The sequence below is a fragment of the Thalassophryne amazonica genome, chromosome 1 (genome assembly GCF_902500255.1).
Source record: "Thalassophryne amazonica chromosome 1, fThaAma1.1, whole genome shotgun sequence".
NCBI classification, from domain to species: Eukaryota; Metazoa; Chordata; class Actinopteri; order Batrachoidiformes; family Batrachoididae; genus Thalassophryne; species Thalassophryne amazonica.
The window spans coordinates 159,461,873-159,480,220 of NC_047103.1; the positions used below are offsets into that span (position 1 = coordinate 159,461,873).

The window sequence follows — 18,348 nt, forward strand, 5'->3', positions numbered from 1 at the left end:
CATGATATATCATTTGAACATTGCCATTGTGCTGTGCATGTGATTGTTACCAGACATGGGGTCAAATACTTTGCATTGTATTTAAATACAAATACTTTGTACTTTTTCAAATACAAATACTTTATATTTTGAGTATTTCAAATACAAATACAAATACTTTCTATGAACTATAAACAACAATCAACACAAAAACTGATAAATCGGTGACAATTTATTGTGAAAATAGCATGACCAAATACTATTGGTAAGTAAAGGATTGAATGTTTTATCACAAATTCACTATTATAATATCACAGGCAATAATCAAACTATCACAATCTATAGTCAACACGGTGTCACAGAGATTCCCAAGTTTGAAAAGTATTTGTAAAAGTATTTGGAAATACTTGGGATCGGCGATGTATTTGAAATACAAATACTTTGAATTCAAAATCAGAAAATACAAATACAAATACTCCGAAAAATGTATTTAAGTAGTTTCAAATACAAATACTTTTGTATTTGGCCCCATGTCTGATTGTTACATTGCGGGGACATGCGATGTGGTGTAATTAAATTAAGCATGCACATTTACATTGCCAAGTGATGAGGGTAAAAATCTGCTTTTTCATGACTGTCCAACAAAAGACATTGAATTTACTTAAATAAAGGGTCCTGGTAATGCGAGTGTGTGGCATGCACCTTCCCCGTCACTGTGCTGCACGCAGCAATCATGTTCTCAGCTGAAAAAAGACAACAATATGTTATTGAATGGATGTGTGGTTGGTACACTTTCCTCCTAAACAGTGTTCATCTGAAGTTATGTCAAGAAGGGCATCTGGTGGAAAACCTTTGCCAAAGCTACATGTGGATTCACACCAGCTAAGATGTGTTTACCCTTAGCCAAAGTGGAATTAGCCAAAAGAAATTATTTTGTTTTTATTTATTACACTGGTAATCTGAAAACATAGACAGGCTACTCAGTAATGGGGAAAAAAAATCAGGAGCTAAACTAAAAGTGCATCATGTTACAGACTTGGGTCACTTTCCTGTTTGTCCAGTAGAGGGCAGTCTGTCGTAAAGTTTGGACAGCATACATCAAGGCTATCACAGCTGGCGTCCACATTGACCACCACAAGCGGTCTGGCCTCTTCTCAGTGTCAGGAGGCTTCATGATTTGATTGATATCTCAAGCACTCAAAAAACACCCAGTGTTATTTAGTTTGTGGCTGTTTACCTGAAGGCCAGAGGAAGTTGTCCTGCACCGTCTCCTCCTCCTACCAGCATCCGGCTCTTTAGGCTCTTAGCCGGTAATAGAGGTGTTGGGTGTGTCAGTGGTTAACGGCAGACAAGCCACTGCAGGCCGCCTCATTCATCAGACGGCTCCGGCTATCCACCGGGTCCGTGAGTGGTTGTCATGGTAACAGGCAGTGAGATTGGCATGAAGTCAGCTGAAAGATTCCCTCACCCTGTTTGGATAATCTTTGCTGTATGACTCAGATCTGATCAGCATATGAATTCATGTACAATCAGCTGATATTTTCTGTTTCTTTGTGTGTGAAGATGGAACAAGTATCAGACGATGAGCTGGACCACGGAGCGGAGGAGGACAGTGATAAAGAGGACCAGGACCTGGACAAGATGTTTGGAGCCTGGCTGGGAGAACTGGACAAACTCACACAGGTTATCACAGACACACACACGCGAGCACAAAAACATACAGACTCACAGGTAGAAGAGCAAAGAGATGAAGGAGCTGTATCCATAGCAACCTTAACACTGCTAATCCTGTCTCCCTTTACTGTATCCTAGCAACTCCCCTCCCACACTTTGCATTGTATGTTTGTGCGGGTCTCTGTGTGTGAGACGTTTGGTCAAACAGTCAGTCTTACATGGTTGCTTGGATCCCTTTTAGCCAGAACTATATTCCAAAAATAGTTTTGCTTATTGGCATCGTAAACGTGTGTGTGTGTGTGTGTGTGTGTGTGTGTGTGTGTGTGTGTGTGTGTGTATATGTGTGCGCTGCAGAGCCTGGATGATGGGCGACCTCAGAAATCATTGCAGAAGCCTCCTCTCAGGCAGGAGACAAACATGGCCAACTTCTCCTACCGCTTCTCAATGTATAACATAAACGGTGAGAGCCCTGAACTCATCTTAAAGTGTCCAAATGAGGCACATAACAAAGAGGATGATCATTAAAATTACATCTTCAAACCCTTCTCCTCTCTGCCCCCTGTGTTTCTTTTCTGTCTTTTGTCTTCACTCTCTCCAGAGGCATTGAACCAAGGAGACACGGTGGATCTGGATGCCTTGATGGCTGACTTGTGCTCTATTGAGCAGGAGCTGAACACTATATCCAAACCAAGCTCGACTTCTCGCAGCCAAAATAAGAGCCAGCAACGGGCTCTTGGTGGACGCGGTATCAGTACCAAACAGACAGGCACCAGCGGAGGCGGAAGCAGTGGAGGTAGCACTGCTGATATATTGTTTCTTATTTGTTCTTCATGTAGAATTTTAATAAATAAAAAAAATAATAATTCTACTACTGTTTTGTCCATGGGGGGGTGGCTATATAGAAAATGTGCATGTGCAACTCTGCAACAGGTTCATGGGAAATGTAGTCTACCCACCAACATTGACTGCTAGTGATTTTGGCCGCGGTGCATTGTCTGTTATGCCTGAACTGACAGAACGAAACAATAGGCTTTCTGGAAAAGTTTCTGCACACAAGCGCTTAAATTGCATCATGTGCAGGAGCAGCACTAGAGCAGTTATTCAAGGCCCTGATACACAGGACAGGGTCATCTGTGCATTCTAAAATTTTACTGTGACACAGAAAGGACGTGAAGACACCTTTCTGTGTAACTGTATGTGTTCCTTGTGCCTTTTTGTCGTCTCCGGTGAATTTGGGGCACTACAGATGACGTCACATTTTCACGGATTTTCCCAGTTTATAAACGTATATGCTGGAGTGGAGTTTACTATGGTCTAAAAGCATAAGAATTTATTTTTTAATTAAATTTTTTAAATCATTTTAAAAAAATTAAAAATTTTAAATCATTCATTTAATTCATTTATGAAGTTCTTTATATTAAAAGGCAAATCTCAAAGTGCTACACAAACTAATTTTAAAAGAACTCATAAAACATGCATTAAAAGATACCAAAAAAAAAAGAAAATCGGAGGCCCATTAATTGCCTTTGCTGAACAGAAAATTCTTCAGCCGGCCCTTGAAATGCAGGATGTCATATTTCCTTGCTGTTCATGTGCAAGGATGTGAAACGTGCAAAGAAGAAGAGAGAGAGAGAGAGAGAGAGAGAGAGAGAGAGAGAGAGAGAGGAGAGAGAGAGAGAGAGAGAGAGAGAGAGAGAGAGAGAGAGAGAGAGAGAGGAGAGAGAGAGAGAGAGAGAGAGAGAGAGAGAGAGAGAGAGAGAGAGAGAGAGAGAGAGAGAGAGAGAGAGAGAGAGAGAGAGAGAGAGAGAGAGAGAGAGAGAGGAGAGAGAGAGAGAGAGAGAGAGAGAGAGAGAGAGAGAGAGAGAGAGAGAGAGATGACTGAAAAAGTCACGTGACTGTTGTCCGCTTCAGAAAAGTCACATTGTCCTCTTCCCAACAGAGCACACCAGATAAATCTAAACTGAATGCGCACTGTACAGAAATGTGGAAAAATGATTTGTTTCATATTTATCCCATTTTGTTATCGGCCTTGAAGACTCCTGTGGTTGTTAGGTGCAGCTCCATACAGTAGTGTTCAGAATAATAGTAGTGCTATGTGACTAAAAAGATTAATCCAGGTTTTGAGTATATTTCTTATTGTTACGGAAACAAGGTACCAGTAGATTCAGTAGATTCTCACAAATCCAAGACCAAGCATTCATGATATGCACACCCTTAAGGCTATGAAATTGGGCTATTAGTAAAAAAAAAAAAGTAGAAAAGGGGGTGTTCACAATAATAGTAGCATCTGCTGTTAACGCTACAAACTCAAAACTGTTACGTTCAAACTGTTTTTTTTAGCAATCCTATGAATCACTAAACTAGTATTTAGTTGTATAACCACAGTTTTTCATAATTTCTTAACATCTGCGAGGCATTAATTTTGTTGGTTTGGAACCAAGATTTTGCTCGTTTACTAGTGTGCTTGGGGTCATTGTCTTGTTGAAACACCCATTTGAAGGGCATGTCCTCTTCAGCATAAGGCAACATGAGCTCTTCAAGTATTTTTGACATATCCGAACTGATCCATGATACCTGGTATGCGATATATAGGCCCAACACCATAGTAGGAGAAACATGCCCATATCATGATGCTTGCACCACCACCATGCTTCACTGTCTTCACTGTGAACTTTGGCTTGAATTCAGAGTTTGGGGGTTGTCTAACAAACTGTCTGCGGCCCTTGGACCCAAAAAGAACTATTTTACTCTCATCAGTCCACAAAATATTCCTCCATTTCTCTTTAGGCCAGTTAATAGATAATTGGCAAAGCTTCTGGGGAAAACCTGGTCTTGTTAGGAGAGACGGCATCCATCCCACTTTGGATGGAGCAGCTCTCATTTCTAGAAATCTGGCCAATTTTCTTAAATCCTCCAAACCGTGACTATCCAGGGTTGGGACCAGGAAGCAGAGTTGTAGTCTTACACACCTCTCTGCAGCTTCTCTCCCCCTGCCATCCCCTTATTACCCCATCCCCGTAGAGACGGTGCCTGCTCCCAGACTACCAATAACTAGCAAAAATCTATTTAAGCATAAAAATTCAAAAAGAAAAAATAATATAGCACCTTCAACTGCACCACAGACTAAAACAGTTAAATGTGGTCTATTAAACATTAGGTCTCTCTCTTCTAAGTCCCTGTTGGTAAATGATATAATAATTGATCAACATATTGATTTATTCTGCCTTACAGAAACCTGGTTACAGCAGGATGAATATGTTAGTTTAAATGAGTCAACACCCATCAAAGACAACTTTGGATGCTGTAGCTCCTCTAAAAAAGAGAGCTTTAAATCAGAAGTGCCTGACTCCGTGGTATAACTCACAAACTCGTAGCTTAAAGCAGATAACCCGTAAGTTGGAGAGGAAATGGCGTCTCACTAATTTAGAAGATATTCACTTAGCCTGGAAAAAGAGTCTGTTGCTCTATAAAAAAGCCCTCCGTAAAGCTAGGACATCTTTCTACTCATCACTAATTGAAGAAAATAAGAACAACCCCAGGTTTCTTTTCAGCACTGTAGCCAGGCTGACAAAGAGTCAGAGCTCTATTGAGCTGAGTATTCCATTAACTTTAACTAGTAATGACTTCATGACTTTCTTTGCTAACAAAATTTTAACTATTAGAGAAAAAATTACTCATAACCATCCCAAAGACATATCGTTATCTTTGGCTGCTTTCAGTGATGCCGGTATTTGGTTAGACTCTTTCTCTCCGATTGTTCTGTCTGAGTTATTTTCATTAGTTACTTCATCCAAACCATCAACATGTTTATTAGACCCCATTCCTACCAGGCTGCTCAAGGAAGCCCTACCATTATTTAATGCTTCGATCTTAAATATGATCAATCTATCTTTGTTAGTTGGCTATGTACCACAGGCTTTAAGGTGGCAGTAATTAAACCATTACTTAAAAAGCCATCACTTGACCCAGCTATCTTAGCTAATTATAGGCCAATCTCCAACCTTCCTTTTCTCTCAAAAATTCTTGAAAGGGTAGTTGTAAAACAGCTAACTGATCATCTGCAGAGGAATGGTCTATTTGAAGAGTTTCAGTCAGGTTTTAGAATTCATCATAGTACAGAAACAGCATTAGTGAAGGTTACAAATGATCTTCTTATGGCCTCGGACAGTGGACTCATCTCTGTGCTTGTTCTGTTAGACCTCAGTGCTGCTTTTGATACTGTTGACCATAAAATTTTATTACAGAGATTAGAGCATGCCATAGGTATTAAAGGCACTGCGCTGCGGTGGTTTGAATCATATTTGTCTAATAGATTACAATTTGTTCATGTAAATGGGGAATCTTCTTCACAGACTAAAGTTAATTATGGAGTTCCACAAGGTTCTGTGCTAGGACCAATTTTATTCACTTTATACATGCTTCCCTTAGGCAGTATTATTAGACGGTATTGCTTAAATTTTCATTGTTACGCAGATGATACCCAGCTTTATCTATCCATGAAGCCAGAGGACACACACCAATTAGCTAAACTGCAGGATTGTCTTACAGACATAAAGACATGGATGACCTCTAATTTCCTGCTTTTAAACTCAGATAAAACTGAAGTTATTGTACTTGGCCCCACAAATCTTAGAAACATGGTGTCCAACCAGATCCTTACTCTGGATGGCATTACCCTGACCTCTAGTAATACTGTGAGAAATCTTGGAGTCATTTTTGATCAGGATATGTCATTCAAAGCGCATATTAAACAAATATGTAGGACTGCGTTTTTGCATTTACACAATATCTCTAAAATCAGAAAGGTCTTGTCTCAGAGTGATGCTGAAAAACTAATTCATGCATTTATTTCCTCTAGGCTGGACTATTGTAATTCATTATTATCAGGTTGTCCTAAAAGTTCCCTAAAAAGCCTTCAGTTAATTCAAAATGCTGCAGCTAGAGTACTGACGGGGACTAGAAGGAGAGAGCATATCTCACCCATATTGGCCTCTCTTCATTGGCTTCCTGTTAATTCTAGAATAGAATTTAAAATTCTTCTTCTTACTTATAAGGTTTTGAATAATCAGGTCCCATCTTATCTTAGGGACCTCGTAGTACCATATCACCCCAATAGAGCGCTTCGCTCTCAGACTGCAGGCTTACTTGTAGTTCCTAGGGTTTGTAAGAGTAGAATGGGAGGCAGAGCCTTCAGCTTTCAGGCTCCTCTCCTGTGGAACCAGCTCCCAATTCAGATCAGGGAGACAGACACCCTCTCTACTTTTAAGATTAGGCTTAAAACTTTCCTTTTTGCTAAAGCTTATAGTTAGGGCTGGATCAGGTGACCCTGAACCATCCCTTAGTTATGCTGCTATAGACGTAGACTGCTGGGGGGTTCCCATGATGCACTGTTTCTTTCTCTTTTTGCTCTGTATGCACCACTCTGCATTTAATCATTAGTGATCGATCTCTGCTCCCCTCCACAGCATGTCTTTTTCCTGGTTCTCTCCCTCAGCCCCAACCAGTCCCAGCAGAAGACTGCCCCTCCCTGAGCCTGGTTCTGCTGGAGGTTTCTTCCTGTTAAAAGGGAGTTTTTCCTTCCCACTGTAGCCAAGTGCTTGCTCACAGGGGGTCGTTTTGACCGTTGGGGTTTTACATAATTATTGTATGGCCTTGCCTTACAATATAATGCGCCTTGGGGCAACTGTTTGTTGTGATTTGGCGCTATATAAAAAAAAATTGATTGATTGATTGATTAATGTGTTCTTTGGCAAATTGTAACCTCTTCTGCATGTCTTTTATTTAACAGAGGGACTTTGCGGGGGATTCTTGCAAATAAATTAGCTTCACACAGGCGTCTTCTAACTGTCACAGCACTTACAGGTAACTCCAGACTGTCTTTGATCATCCTGGAGCTGATCAGTGGGTGAGCCTCTGCCATTCTGGTTATTCTTCTATCCATTTTGATGGTTGTTTTCCATTTTCTTCCACGCGTCTCTGGTTGTTTTGTCCATTTTAAAGCATTGGAGATCATTGTAGATGAACAGCCTATAATTTTTTGCACCTGCGTATAAGTTTTCCCCTCTCCAATCAACTTTTTAATCAAACTACGCTGTTCTTCTGAACAATGTCTTGAATGCCCCATTTTCCTCAGGCTTTCAAAGAGAAAAGCAGGTTCAACAGGTGCTGGCTTCATCCTTACATAGGGGACACCTGATTCACACCTGTTTGTTCCACAAAATTGACGAACTCAGTGACTGAATGCCACACTACTATTATTGTGAACACCCCCTTTTCTGCTTTTTTTTATACTAATAGCCCAATTTCATAGCCTTAAGAGTGTGCATATCATGAATGCTTGGTCTTGTTGGATTTGTGAGAATCTGCTGAATTTACTGGTACCTTGTTTCCCATGTAACAATAAGAAATATACTCAAAACCTGGATTAATCTTTTTAGTCACATAGCACTACTATTATTCTGAACACTACTGTACTTCATAGCAACTATGGAGACCATGGCGTATAGTGAGCAACTACTGAGCTTGCCTTGTAAGGTCCTGGTGTGCGCTTTACATTTCTATGGCATCTGGTGCATTCTCCACAATTTCCTGCTCGCGCAAAAGACGTGGAATGGACTTCGTCTTTGTGTTAGTTAGCATTAGTGCACCTCCTCCCCCACTATACACACACACACACACACACACACACACACTGCCATGGCCAGCCCTGTCATGCACAGAACACCAGTGTAAAAACTGATGCCAACCAGAGTTATTATAGTTTTTTCCAGTTTGATTTTGTTTTCATTTGTTTCATTGTCATATGATGCTCTACTTACGCATAAGCAGAGAGTACATGTATCATAAGACCACCTATGTAGAGCGTATCTGAATATTGCACTTTGTAAATGGTAGAAAAGCTCTGGCTCAATGTTATACCTGGTTTTTGTTCTCTGAGGTAATTGTTTTCCGTTTCCTCACAATAGATCATACCTCATTGTAAGGTCAGCATTCCTATGGTTGTGCAGATGAGCGTATGTTGACTTGCTATTTGAAGAACGTGGGTACTGAGGGTGAAAAATGACAGTTGCGCTGCATGGTGCGCTACTTGCACTGAGTGGAAGGTGCAAGATGAGGCTAAACTCATTCTCCTCAAACATCATTTGATTTCAAATGATATTTCCTCACCTGAGCTGCATTTGCGCTTTGAACCTCCCAACCAGGCAGTACCAGTAGCAGTACCCGGGCTTCACCTGCTAACACAGTACGAGGTGGAAGTCTCAGCTCACAGCAAACGGCTTCCAACATCTCTCTGGATGAGATTACTACTCAGCTGGAGAAAGCCTCTCTCAGCATGGATGAAGCAGCCCGTCAGACCTCCTCATCTTCCTCTTCCGCCTCCTCCTCCTGTTCGTACCCCTCCACTACAGCCCGGCGGGCCTCATCGGGTTCATCCAGCAGTGGGCAGCATTGCAGGACAGACTCAGTGGGTGCAGGCAGCGAGCAGGAAGCGCCGTCCCAACGCTCAAGTGTAAATTCAGCATGTGCCTCAGCATCCAGCATGGACTCCCTGGACATCGACAAAGTGATGACAGCAGGAGAGGTGGAGAGCCAGAGCAGCCTGAGCACAGAAGGACAAAACCAGACCAGCACAGAGGTAGATATTGTGAAGTACACAATCAGAAATACACACAGAGATAGATATGAAAATAAAAAAAATATATGTGTGAACAACGGCATGGAAAACCTGTTGGACATGTTTGAATCAGGTGTGGAGTCAGTTGAGATTCAGGGCTGTGTGAGAACAACCAATGAGAACATCAAGTGCACCTGCAGTTTGTTACTTAGCAAGGAGGTACTCACTCAAGATCTTACTGCTCTATAAGTGTTTACAAAATTACATCCAAATCCTGAACTGCTTGAACCAAGCTCAGTCTTTGTGTGACCCTGCATGTGTCCATGGAGCATGACATTTGGAATAAAGCGCATGCCTGAAGCATACAGTTAATCCACAATACGGCTTGTGCATTGTGTGTCAGTTTATGTGCTAAAGACCACATTGTAATCTGCCATTGGCTTACCAAGTCTGACTTGGATTACAATGTTAAATCTCCTCTGAATGCTTTTATTCACTGATCAAGAATTGTCATCCTAACTGCAGAATCCATGTAAGCGAGAGAGGTCTGAAGTGTGAGTGGGTTTTAAGTACAGTGGCTTTCAAAAGTATTCAACCCCTTGATATTTCACACATTTTAATTTGTTTATGCCATTTCAAATACAAAAAGTAAATCGGGCTTCTCAGTATAAACATTTCTAAAGTTATCTTCCTTAAATTCAAACTCACTGCAAATCTGTTCAATTTGAGATAAATTAATTAAAAATATAAAAGTCAAGATGATGGATTGCATAAGTAATGGACTCCTTTGGTATAATACCTGTAAATAATCAGTTTTAGCGTCAGTTTTCTTCAGACAAGTCAGGGGGATGGATACATGAACAATTCCAAGTCACTGGATATGTCTTGAACTTTATTTACATCAGTTATGGAGAAATACAAACAGTATGGCACTCTGTGGTAAATCTGTGTGGAGTAGACAGTTCTCAAAAAACTGAGTGACTGTGCAAGAAAAAGAAGAGTGAGGAAAGCCACCAAGACACCCAGACAACCCAGAACTTAAAGGCTTCTGTGGCTGTGATTGGAGAAATTATGCACAGTGCATGTTTTGTATTTTGTATCCATGGTTATACTGCTTCATGATGAAGTGGTATAGTGGAGGATTTTCCTAAAAGGAAGACCTGAATGTTCAGCTACAGTTTGCCAGAACGTACATCTGAGATGCAAACCTAGATTTGATGTTTTGGTGAAAATTTTCTTGGCATTTCACCTTTGCCAAAAACAATCCTCCAGATTATCTTGGCAAAGGTGAAATGCTCACTGAAATCGATTTAAACAAATTTGTGAACAAAATTCAAAGAAAAAAAAAGCTACTGCATAGAATATTGAGTATTTTACTTAAACCCATGAAAAATAGGAGTGACAATGAGCTTTGCATTTATATTTTGCTGAGTAGATTTGCTCCAATTGAATGTTATTCCTTAACTAAAAATAAAAAGAAATGGACTTTCTGATCTCTGAAGCCAAAGGAATGCCCACTCACTCTATTTAACAGGTTAGCAATTTGAAATATTTATATTTTTACATGGCTTCACACCTGTCTGTCAACTTATGATGTAATGACTTTGTATGTTTGGAGTCATTTGACATCCAAATTTAGACTATATATCCAAAAATCTGCCTGGTGCATCACAGGGAAAATGTGCCTGGTTGATTGTTTTCTTTGTAACGTTTTATCTAAATTTTTGGCAAATTAACTGTCTTGATTTTGAAGTTTTTTTCCCTTATGATTGAGAGCATGGCATTTTGTTACATGTGCCTAAAATGTTTTCACATAACCATGACTACCACATCATGCATGTCCTGTGTCTGTCTGCATGTGCTGTTGTGTGACATGCATACACCCTTTGTGTCTGGGGTCTCTGTCCACACCCATACCTTGCCTGCAATTTCCCCAGCATGTCTCACTGCGACGGGCCAATGGTAAGACAGCCAGACGGCAGCTTGACTTTACATCACGAGAGGGCGAAGTGGATCGGGCCACTGTAAGTGCACGTGTGTGGGTTTGCATGGTCACATGTAGGCCTGCAGACTTTTATCATTTAGTGTCCTTTCACACAATGAACAGCTGAATTTAACAGATTATATACAGTACATTAATCATGATGCATTATACTGAATTTTCAGATTCAGTTTAATACATAATTGTATTTTATTTTTTGCTATCCAAAATGTGCTTTTTATTGTGCATTTGCATATTCTTTTGCAGCAGAAATCATTCTAAATGCATTTACAGCTCTCATCACATTGCTTTTATACTTATAGTTGCAACTAATGACACCCACAACTGCTTTTAAGGAGCTTCTCTTGCTTCCACGCTTTTTTTTATAGAAGGATCAAACCACCTGCAATTAATAAGCCTCCAAGAATCATCTGGCACTGCCTTTTCGACATTTTTGACTGCTCAGTTTTTTCCCTTCTCCTCTCTTCACCCAAGCACTCCTATCTGGACAGAGAAACCTCGCTCATTCTGAAAAGCATAGCTGGAAAACCTTCTCACCTCCTGACCAAGGTGAATTCCTCATCCTTTACTCATTTGGGTTTTTCTTGCGTGCGACTGCACTCTTGCTCTTGTCTGCTTTTCCACATCTCTTAATGGAAAAATCCATTATTGGAGCTCAGCGCTTTGTAAAGAGCCAAGTGTATTTATTGAATAAAAAAAAACATCAATTTTTAATTTCTCAGCTGCCAGTAGACTCACACAAGAAAAGATATGTTTGGTTTTGCCTAATTTTATCAACTGGTGAACCACTCCCTCTGTTTATATCATCACAGTCTCCAAATCCTGAACTCCACCAGCTATCACGGGTATTTTGACACCAATTCAAACCACAACAAACTTTTTGAATTACATGATTCCTTGTTTTTCTCAAAATGGGCTGCTGTGTAATTAGGCTGTTGATTTTTCTGTGTTCGCCGTATTGCACATTCCATTTTGTTGTGCGCTATCACACGGTGATTACTATGGCACCGTTGTATCTCTCACCCCTATTTTTAAAGGCATTCTCGGAAAGTTAAAGAAGTGCCTAGTGACATAGACATGAACAGAACGTCTTGAAGAAAACCTTTGCTTGAATATCAAAAAGTGGATTTTTCCAGTGTAACCACAAACTGTAGTGAGTGCACATAATTGTTTTTGAGTCTTAATGACCTTTTTTCTCCTCTAGCATGTAGTCATCTGTCTCAGTCTTTGTTTTGATTCACTTTTCCTCCCTGGTCATTCCTTTTTCTTGTGTTTTGATTTGCATGTTGTCTTTAGCAGATTTTTTTTAAAACTTCTGTTGAAATTGAAATCACATTTTAGCAATGTTCTGTAATTTGTGTGTATTTTGCATATCATATTTTACTTTCATCAACTGACAGAGGAGGGCGGGCGTGATGTGATCACGCACGCTTGTCTTTGCAGATAACATATGAGAAGTAACCGATAGAAAGGAAGGAAAGGAACCTGGGTGGTGGTTTGGCTACATTTTGGTGGTGGCCCTTATCTGCTACAAATTTTTTTTTAATCTGTTTTGTGTGTGTGTGTGTTAAAACTGGGAAGATCTGACCATCGTCATCTTCTGTGAGATGGTTTAGGTACTGATGACATTGGCTGTTATTGTTCCATTGCTGCCTGTATCAACTGTCTAAACTGCCCCGTCTGTTTCTGCTGCAATAGGTGCATCTAATATATAAAAAGGATAATGTTGCACAATTTTGTGTAGCAGCAATTTCATAGTTTACACACTTAAAGATGGGAGGGAACAGCTAGGAGGTAACACCTAAAAGGAAGATTATTCTTATCTCAGGAGGCTGGTACATAGGTTCTGGGTTCTGGGGCGGGGTTGGGCATGGGGGATGTTGCTGATGTATCTCTGTCAATTGTGGAGTAAAGTTTCAAAACAGGCCTGAAAAAATTCCACCTGGCACCTTGACTCAGCACACATCTAAGCAGCTGGTACAAAGGTTCTTCAAGTGTCCATTGGAATGTTAAGAATATTTTTGGGCCTGACCCTTATGGAGCTAAATCAAGACCAAAAGTTTTGTAATCTGAAAATAAAAAAAAGATTGAAAAAATAAATTTTGAAACTGAAAATTCAGTGTTTGTTCTTGAATTTTAGAATAATTTAAAAAGTATTATCAAAATTAAAATAAGTGTAAGATATATAATTTTCAGTTTAAATACATTTTTGATTCAGCTCTAATTTTTTTTTATCAATTTTTTTTTCATTCATATTTCTTTTTTTCACCTTCAGATCTTTTTTCATCATCAGACTAATTATCTTCTGATGAATTTTTGTCCGATAACTTTTAAACCAATAAACAAAGCTGAACAGCAACAAGCATTTTTAAAATTAGTTCAGCACCCACAGTTATAACCTTTGCAAACAGAAGAGAACTGCTTGTATAAAAAGCATCTCAGTCCTCTGCAAACAAAGGAAAAGCAGCCCCAAAAAGAAGAAAAAAACATTTCCCTTAAGACCATACTGACATGCTGGCAATATGACCCAAGTCATCCAGAGGCATACATCTTTTACTGTAATCTCAGTATGTCACGACAGGACAAATGCATTTCAGACACTCTGTTCAGGCTCCAAGGACAACAGCATTAAACTCTAGTGCCTAAAACTCTCTTGTATATATTGTATATATTCTCTGCGTTTATAGACGTTGATTTTTTAATTGCGTTTATTAAATTCCACGCATTTTAAATGTAAACAGACAGGGATTATCTAGAATTTGTTTTGAAAGCCTCTACTGCCATCTAGCATCTACTGGCCAGTAGTGTTCATGGCAGTGTCTGGGAACCAGTAGATGGCAGTGTTCTATTTATTTTGACCCCGGTTATGTCAGATATGACTTGTTCTTCTCTTTGCTCCTTTTCATTCTGGTGATTGTGATGCTTTATTTCTGTTTTTTCTGTTTGTTTTTTTTAAATGAATGAAATAAATATTAAAGAAAGAAAGATGATTGTCAAATCAAATTTTTGCTTTGCAAATGGCTTTTTTTTTTTTTACAAATGAAGTTTAAAAACAAAACTGCATAATAATAATAATAATAATAATATTATTATTACAAGACAGCTCTGCAGTGTTTGCACAGGCACAGTGCGAACGGTTGGATGCTGCTTCTAGCTTTCAGCAGCAGGAAACCCTCACGATGGCCGACCACAATAATATATCAATTCTCATTCGACTATACGATCAGCGATCAGGAGGTGGTCGTCAGATGTTGACCACAGCTTGATACTCCATGAACACTACACGATGCAGGACGCACGATTAACCTGAAACTTGGTCCAAAAAATTCCTGCATGAAAAATCATCTCGCACAGTGTAAAGTGTTTTACAACATCAAATGAATGTTGTAAAGAGAGAATGTGGAGACAATGTGCGCAAACATGCGCACATTCTCTCCACATGCAAAAACATTTGCAATGACACTTCCAGAGCTCCGTAAAAATACCTGTTTTTACAAATAAAAAAATGGAATATTTTACAAAAGCACATTTAAACACCAACACACAACAGGCGTCACATTAACGTGTTGGTTTACATAATGAATGACTGAACCAATCAGTGTTTAGCAGGCACCTTTACCCAGAATCCTTTGCGATCTGTCTCTTTGTTACAAAACCCCAGAATTAGTGCATTATTCAACATTAAAAGATATGTTATATTTTAACTTTGTACAAATTACAGAATTGACATTAATGGAGTTATTCTATCAGTATTAATGTTATTTATATATCAAAACAATAAGTCAATATGACTTTATTTTTCAAGACCTCCGCATGACCGGACCTTTATAATTGGTAGAGAACTGGTTTTAACGGTTGCTCTGAGTGCCTCTGTGTTGGGAGGGCTGTAATAAACAAGAGCTTCCAGCAGGGGCCGAAGTTTCAAAGAAAAAAGTGTGGTCTCATTGTTTGGATCACGGGGTGCCTCTGTCTGTGTTCGGAGCACTGTAGAGCTTCTAGCAGGGGCAGACTGTTGAAAGAAAAAAATGTGGTCTTATTGTTTGGGTCTGTTGTTATTTTTAATATTATTAGAAGCTATTAAATTTGTTTTACTAGTAGTTGTAAATGTGCTAGAGATAATATTGGAATTTATCTGTTATCGGTTATCTGTAACTTCCGATAAATTTTTGGGTTTATTGTTTTATCTTTATCGAAGATAACTTTTCAGTTATCTGATTATCTGTTATCAAAGTTAATTTTTTGGTTATCTGTGCCCCCCACTGAAGAGTGGTCTAGAATTACTTGTAATAGACATCATTAGCATCACTTTATTTACAGGTATCAAGACAATACAGTGGAAAGTGTTGTCATTATCTATCAAAGTACCCACGTTTCCTGAAAGCAACATCATGTGAGGACTGATTGCTCTCCTGTCACTCACAATTCCACGCCCCTCTCAATCGAAGCCACGCCCTCCCACGCCAGAACGGGCCAAAATTTTGAAACTGAAAAAATAAGATCTGAAAGTGAAAAAAAGATCTGAAGGTGAAAAAATAAATATGAATGAAAAAAAATTATTTGATCAAAAAAATTAGAGCTGAATCAAAATTTTATTTAAACTGAAAAATATATATCTTACACTTATTTTTATTTTGATAATACTTTTCAAATAATTATAAAATTCAAGAACAAACATTGAATTTTCAGTTTCAAAATTTATTTTTTCAATCAATTTTATTTTCAGATTACAAAACTTTAATTTTCAGTTTCAAAATTTATTTTTTCAATCTTTTTTATTTTCAGATTACAAAACCTTTGGCCTTGATTTAGCTCCATAGACCTTTCCCTGTTCAACTTCAAACACAAAGATTTTTGACCCACAGGAAGTATACAGCAGCCTGAACTCTGCAATTTTCTCAGCAGAGTTACTGTAAATCACTTTACAGCAGTCAGCATTCCCAGAAAATGTATTTGTTGACATCTTTGGCTTCTGTGCATGCTGATCAGATGTGAGCAGATTTGTATTTTTAAAGTCAACTGCTGCTGCTGCTTGTGATTAATCCCACCACCAACATGTAGCCAAGCTCAAAGCCTGGAAACCCAGAAATGACAGAGTATAAGGCAAACCAGGAATGATGGTAATCTTGGGGGTCCCACATGTTGGTCCTGCAAATTCAGAAAAGCGATTCTTCATAAAGAATCCTTTGTTTTGTTCATTTCTTTTCCGAATCATTTCAGTTGCCTCCATTTATTTGAATTGAACACGTGCCAGGTGTTTACCATACTGGGTAATCACTGCCAGCTGACTCTAAACGTGGAATTAATTCAGTGTTTCATGGCTATTGCTTTCTAGATTGGCATACAGGCTTCTAGTGTATTTATCTGTGTAGAAAGCTTTTACATACTTTCGAAAGGAGAGATGCGAGAATGCCTGAGGGATATAAGCTACAGGGGACTTTATTATATGTTCGTGTTGCGCATTCCACAGACACTGGGACGGGAGAGGGGGAGGCTGCTATTGCTTGGACTCCCAAGGTCTCTGCTCACTAGCAAATCAGAATAATGAACAAACAATGTTTGGGAACAAGCGAGGAGGGAGAGAGTGGGAAAGACATCAAAGGGAAAGGCTGCAAAGCTTTGTTTTCTTTTTCCTTCTCCCCTTCTCAGCGAGGCAGAAGAGGCTTTCAGAGTTGACTCTGGTCGAGATGAGTGTGCAATTGACCGGGAAAGTGCCTGTGGAAAAGGACTGTCTAATGAAAAGATTGCTATGGTGGCATTGGGAGCGAGAATAATGTGGGTGAGGGCCAGATGTGGAGGGGCTACGCTGACGTTTATGGGGCTAAACCTCCAGTGTGACTCAGATTGACTACAGACTGTAATCTGCACAATCCTCGTGACCTCTTCCACTCTTGCGCTTTTTTGCCTCTCTCTCTTTTTCACACAAGGTCGCTGTTGGGTGACTAAAAGCTTGCCGGTATGTGTTGACCACGTGTTGGCTTTATTTCACTCCGGAACTGCTCATGTGGAAAAGGTAGTCTAGGTCAAGGAAAGGGGGAGTCTGGAGGAGTAGATGGTAACACCCCCCACCCCGATATGAATGTATTCTGCTTCAAATATTCAGGACTTAAGATGCTCGTTCACCCAAATACCATTCTCTGCACTTGTCAGTGTAGTTTTAGCTCTGGGGCCACTGCAGGTCACGGTCTCCCTCCTTATCCTCATTGGTTACAGGGTCTTCCAAATGGGGCTTGCTGGTTGGTTGGCCCATCATTCTACTATTTTTGTGGGGATTATGCTCCACTGATTGGGCACGCTCCCAAACCCCCACATCTGGTAAAGAGACTGAAGTGAAGAGAGGGGTAGAGCGAGGGAAAGAAGCAGGAAGAGAGGTGGGAGGGTAAAAGGAGGAGGAGCATCGTCTTCCCTACTGTCTCGCTTGGCATTTTAGTTATCAAGTTTCGCTCATCTTAAGCACATGTGTGCGTGTCTGTGAACCTAGCTTGAGTGTTGTGGAGGACACTGCTGATTTGGCTGATATTCTGTTTTGTCCACCAAGGATTATGGAATAACTAGTTAGCTAGTTTAAAAAATAAAAGGAGGAGGACAGATGACATTTCTTTAACTGAATTATGCACACGCACATATGGATTTTGTTTTCTCTGCCCTTGGCAGTTGAAGAATGCCATCTCTTAAGGAGATTGGATCCTTGATCGGAGGGCAAGGAGCCGTTTTGGACTGAGCGTACGATCATCCGCAGCCTTTTGCCCTTTGGGGATCTTCTACTATTGTTCCCCTCTATAGTGAGATCAAAGGAAACCACTGCAGCTTCATAGGAAACCAACATGGAACCAGAGACTGAAAATGGAAGCGCCATGTTTGAATGAATGCTGGACTTGTGTTGCAATGGCAAAAATTTATCATCATGGTTTATTAGGTTTATTTCTGTCGTATTGAATATTCACATACAAGTGATTAATACAACAGGCACGTGACATCATATGCCCTTAAAACCTGCAGAATGGATGTGATGGCATCTTGTTGGAGGGGGCAGGTAAGTGACCCAAATCATAAGGGGGAAAAAAATGCATTCTATTTCACC

At 39.8% G+C, this 18,348-nt stretch overlaps 1 protein-coding gene across 4 annotated transcripts in view; it reads left to right on the top strand.

Annotated features, from left to right (window-relative positions):
* Positions 1 to 18,348, top strand: part of raph1b (Ras association (RalGDS/AF-6) and pleckstrin homology domains 1b) — a 107,637-nt gene that overhangs the window by 69,954 nt on the left and 19,335 nt on the right. The window contains exons 3-8 of one of the 4 annotated variants that reach the window (XM_034177472.1): positions 1,543 to 1,662; positions 2,008 to 2,113; positions 2,252 to 2,446; positions 8,856 to 9,289; positions 11,206 to 11,292; positions 11,745 to 11,819. In XM_034177472.1, the coding sequence (XP_034033363.1) occupies positions 1,543 to 1,662; positions 2,008 to 2,113; positions 2,252 to 2,446; positions 8,856 to 9,289; positions 11,206 to 11,292; positions 11,745 to 11,819 (1,017 nt within the window). Of the gene's footprint in view, positions 1 to 1,542; positions 1,663 to 2,007; positions 2,114 to 2,251; positions 2,447 to 8,855; positions 9,290 to 11,205; positions 11,293 to 11,744; positions 11,820 to 16,031; positions 18,301 to 18,348 lie in introns of those variants that run through there. The other 3 variants (XM_034177473.1, XM_034177475.1, XM_034177483.1) reach the window with 3 other exon arrangements.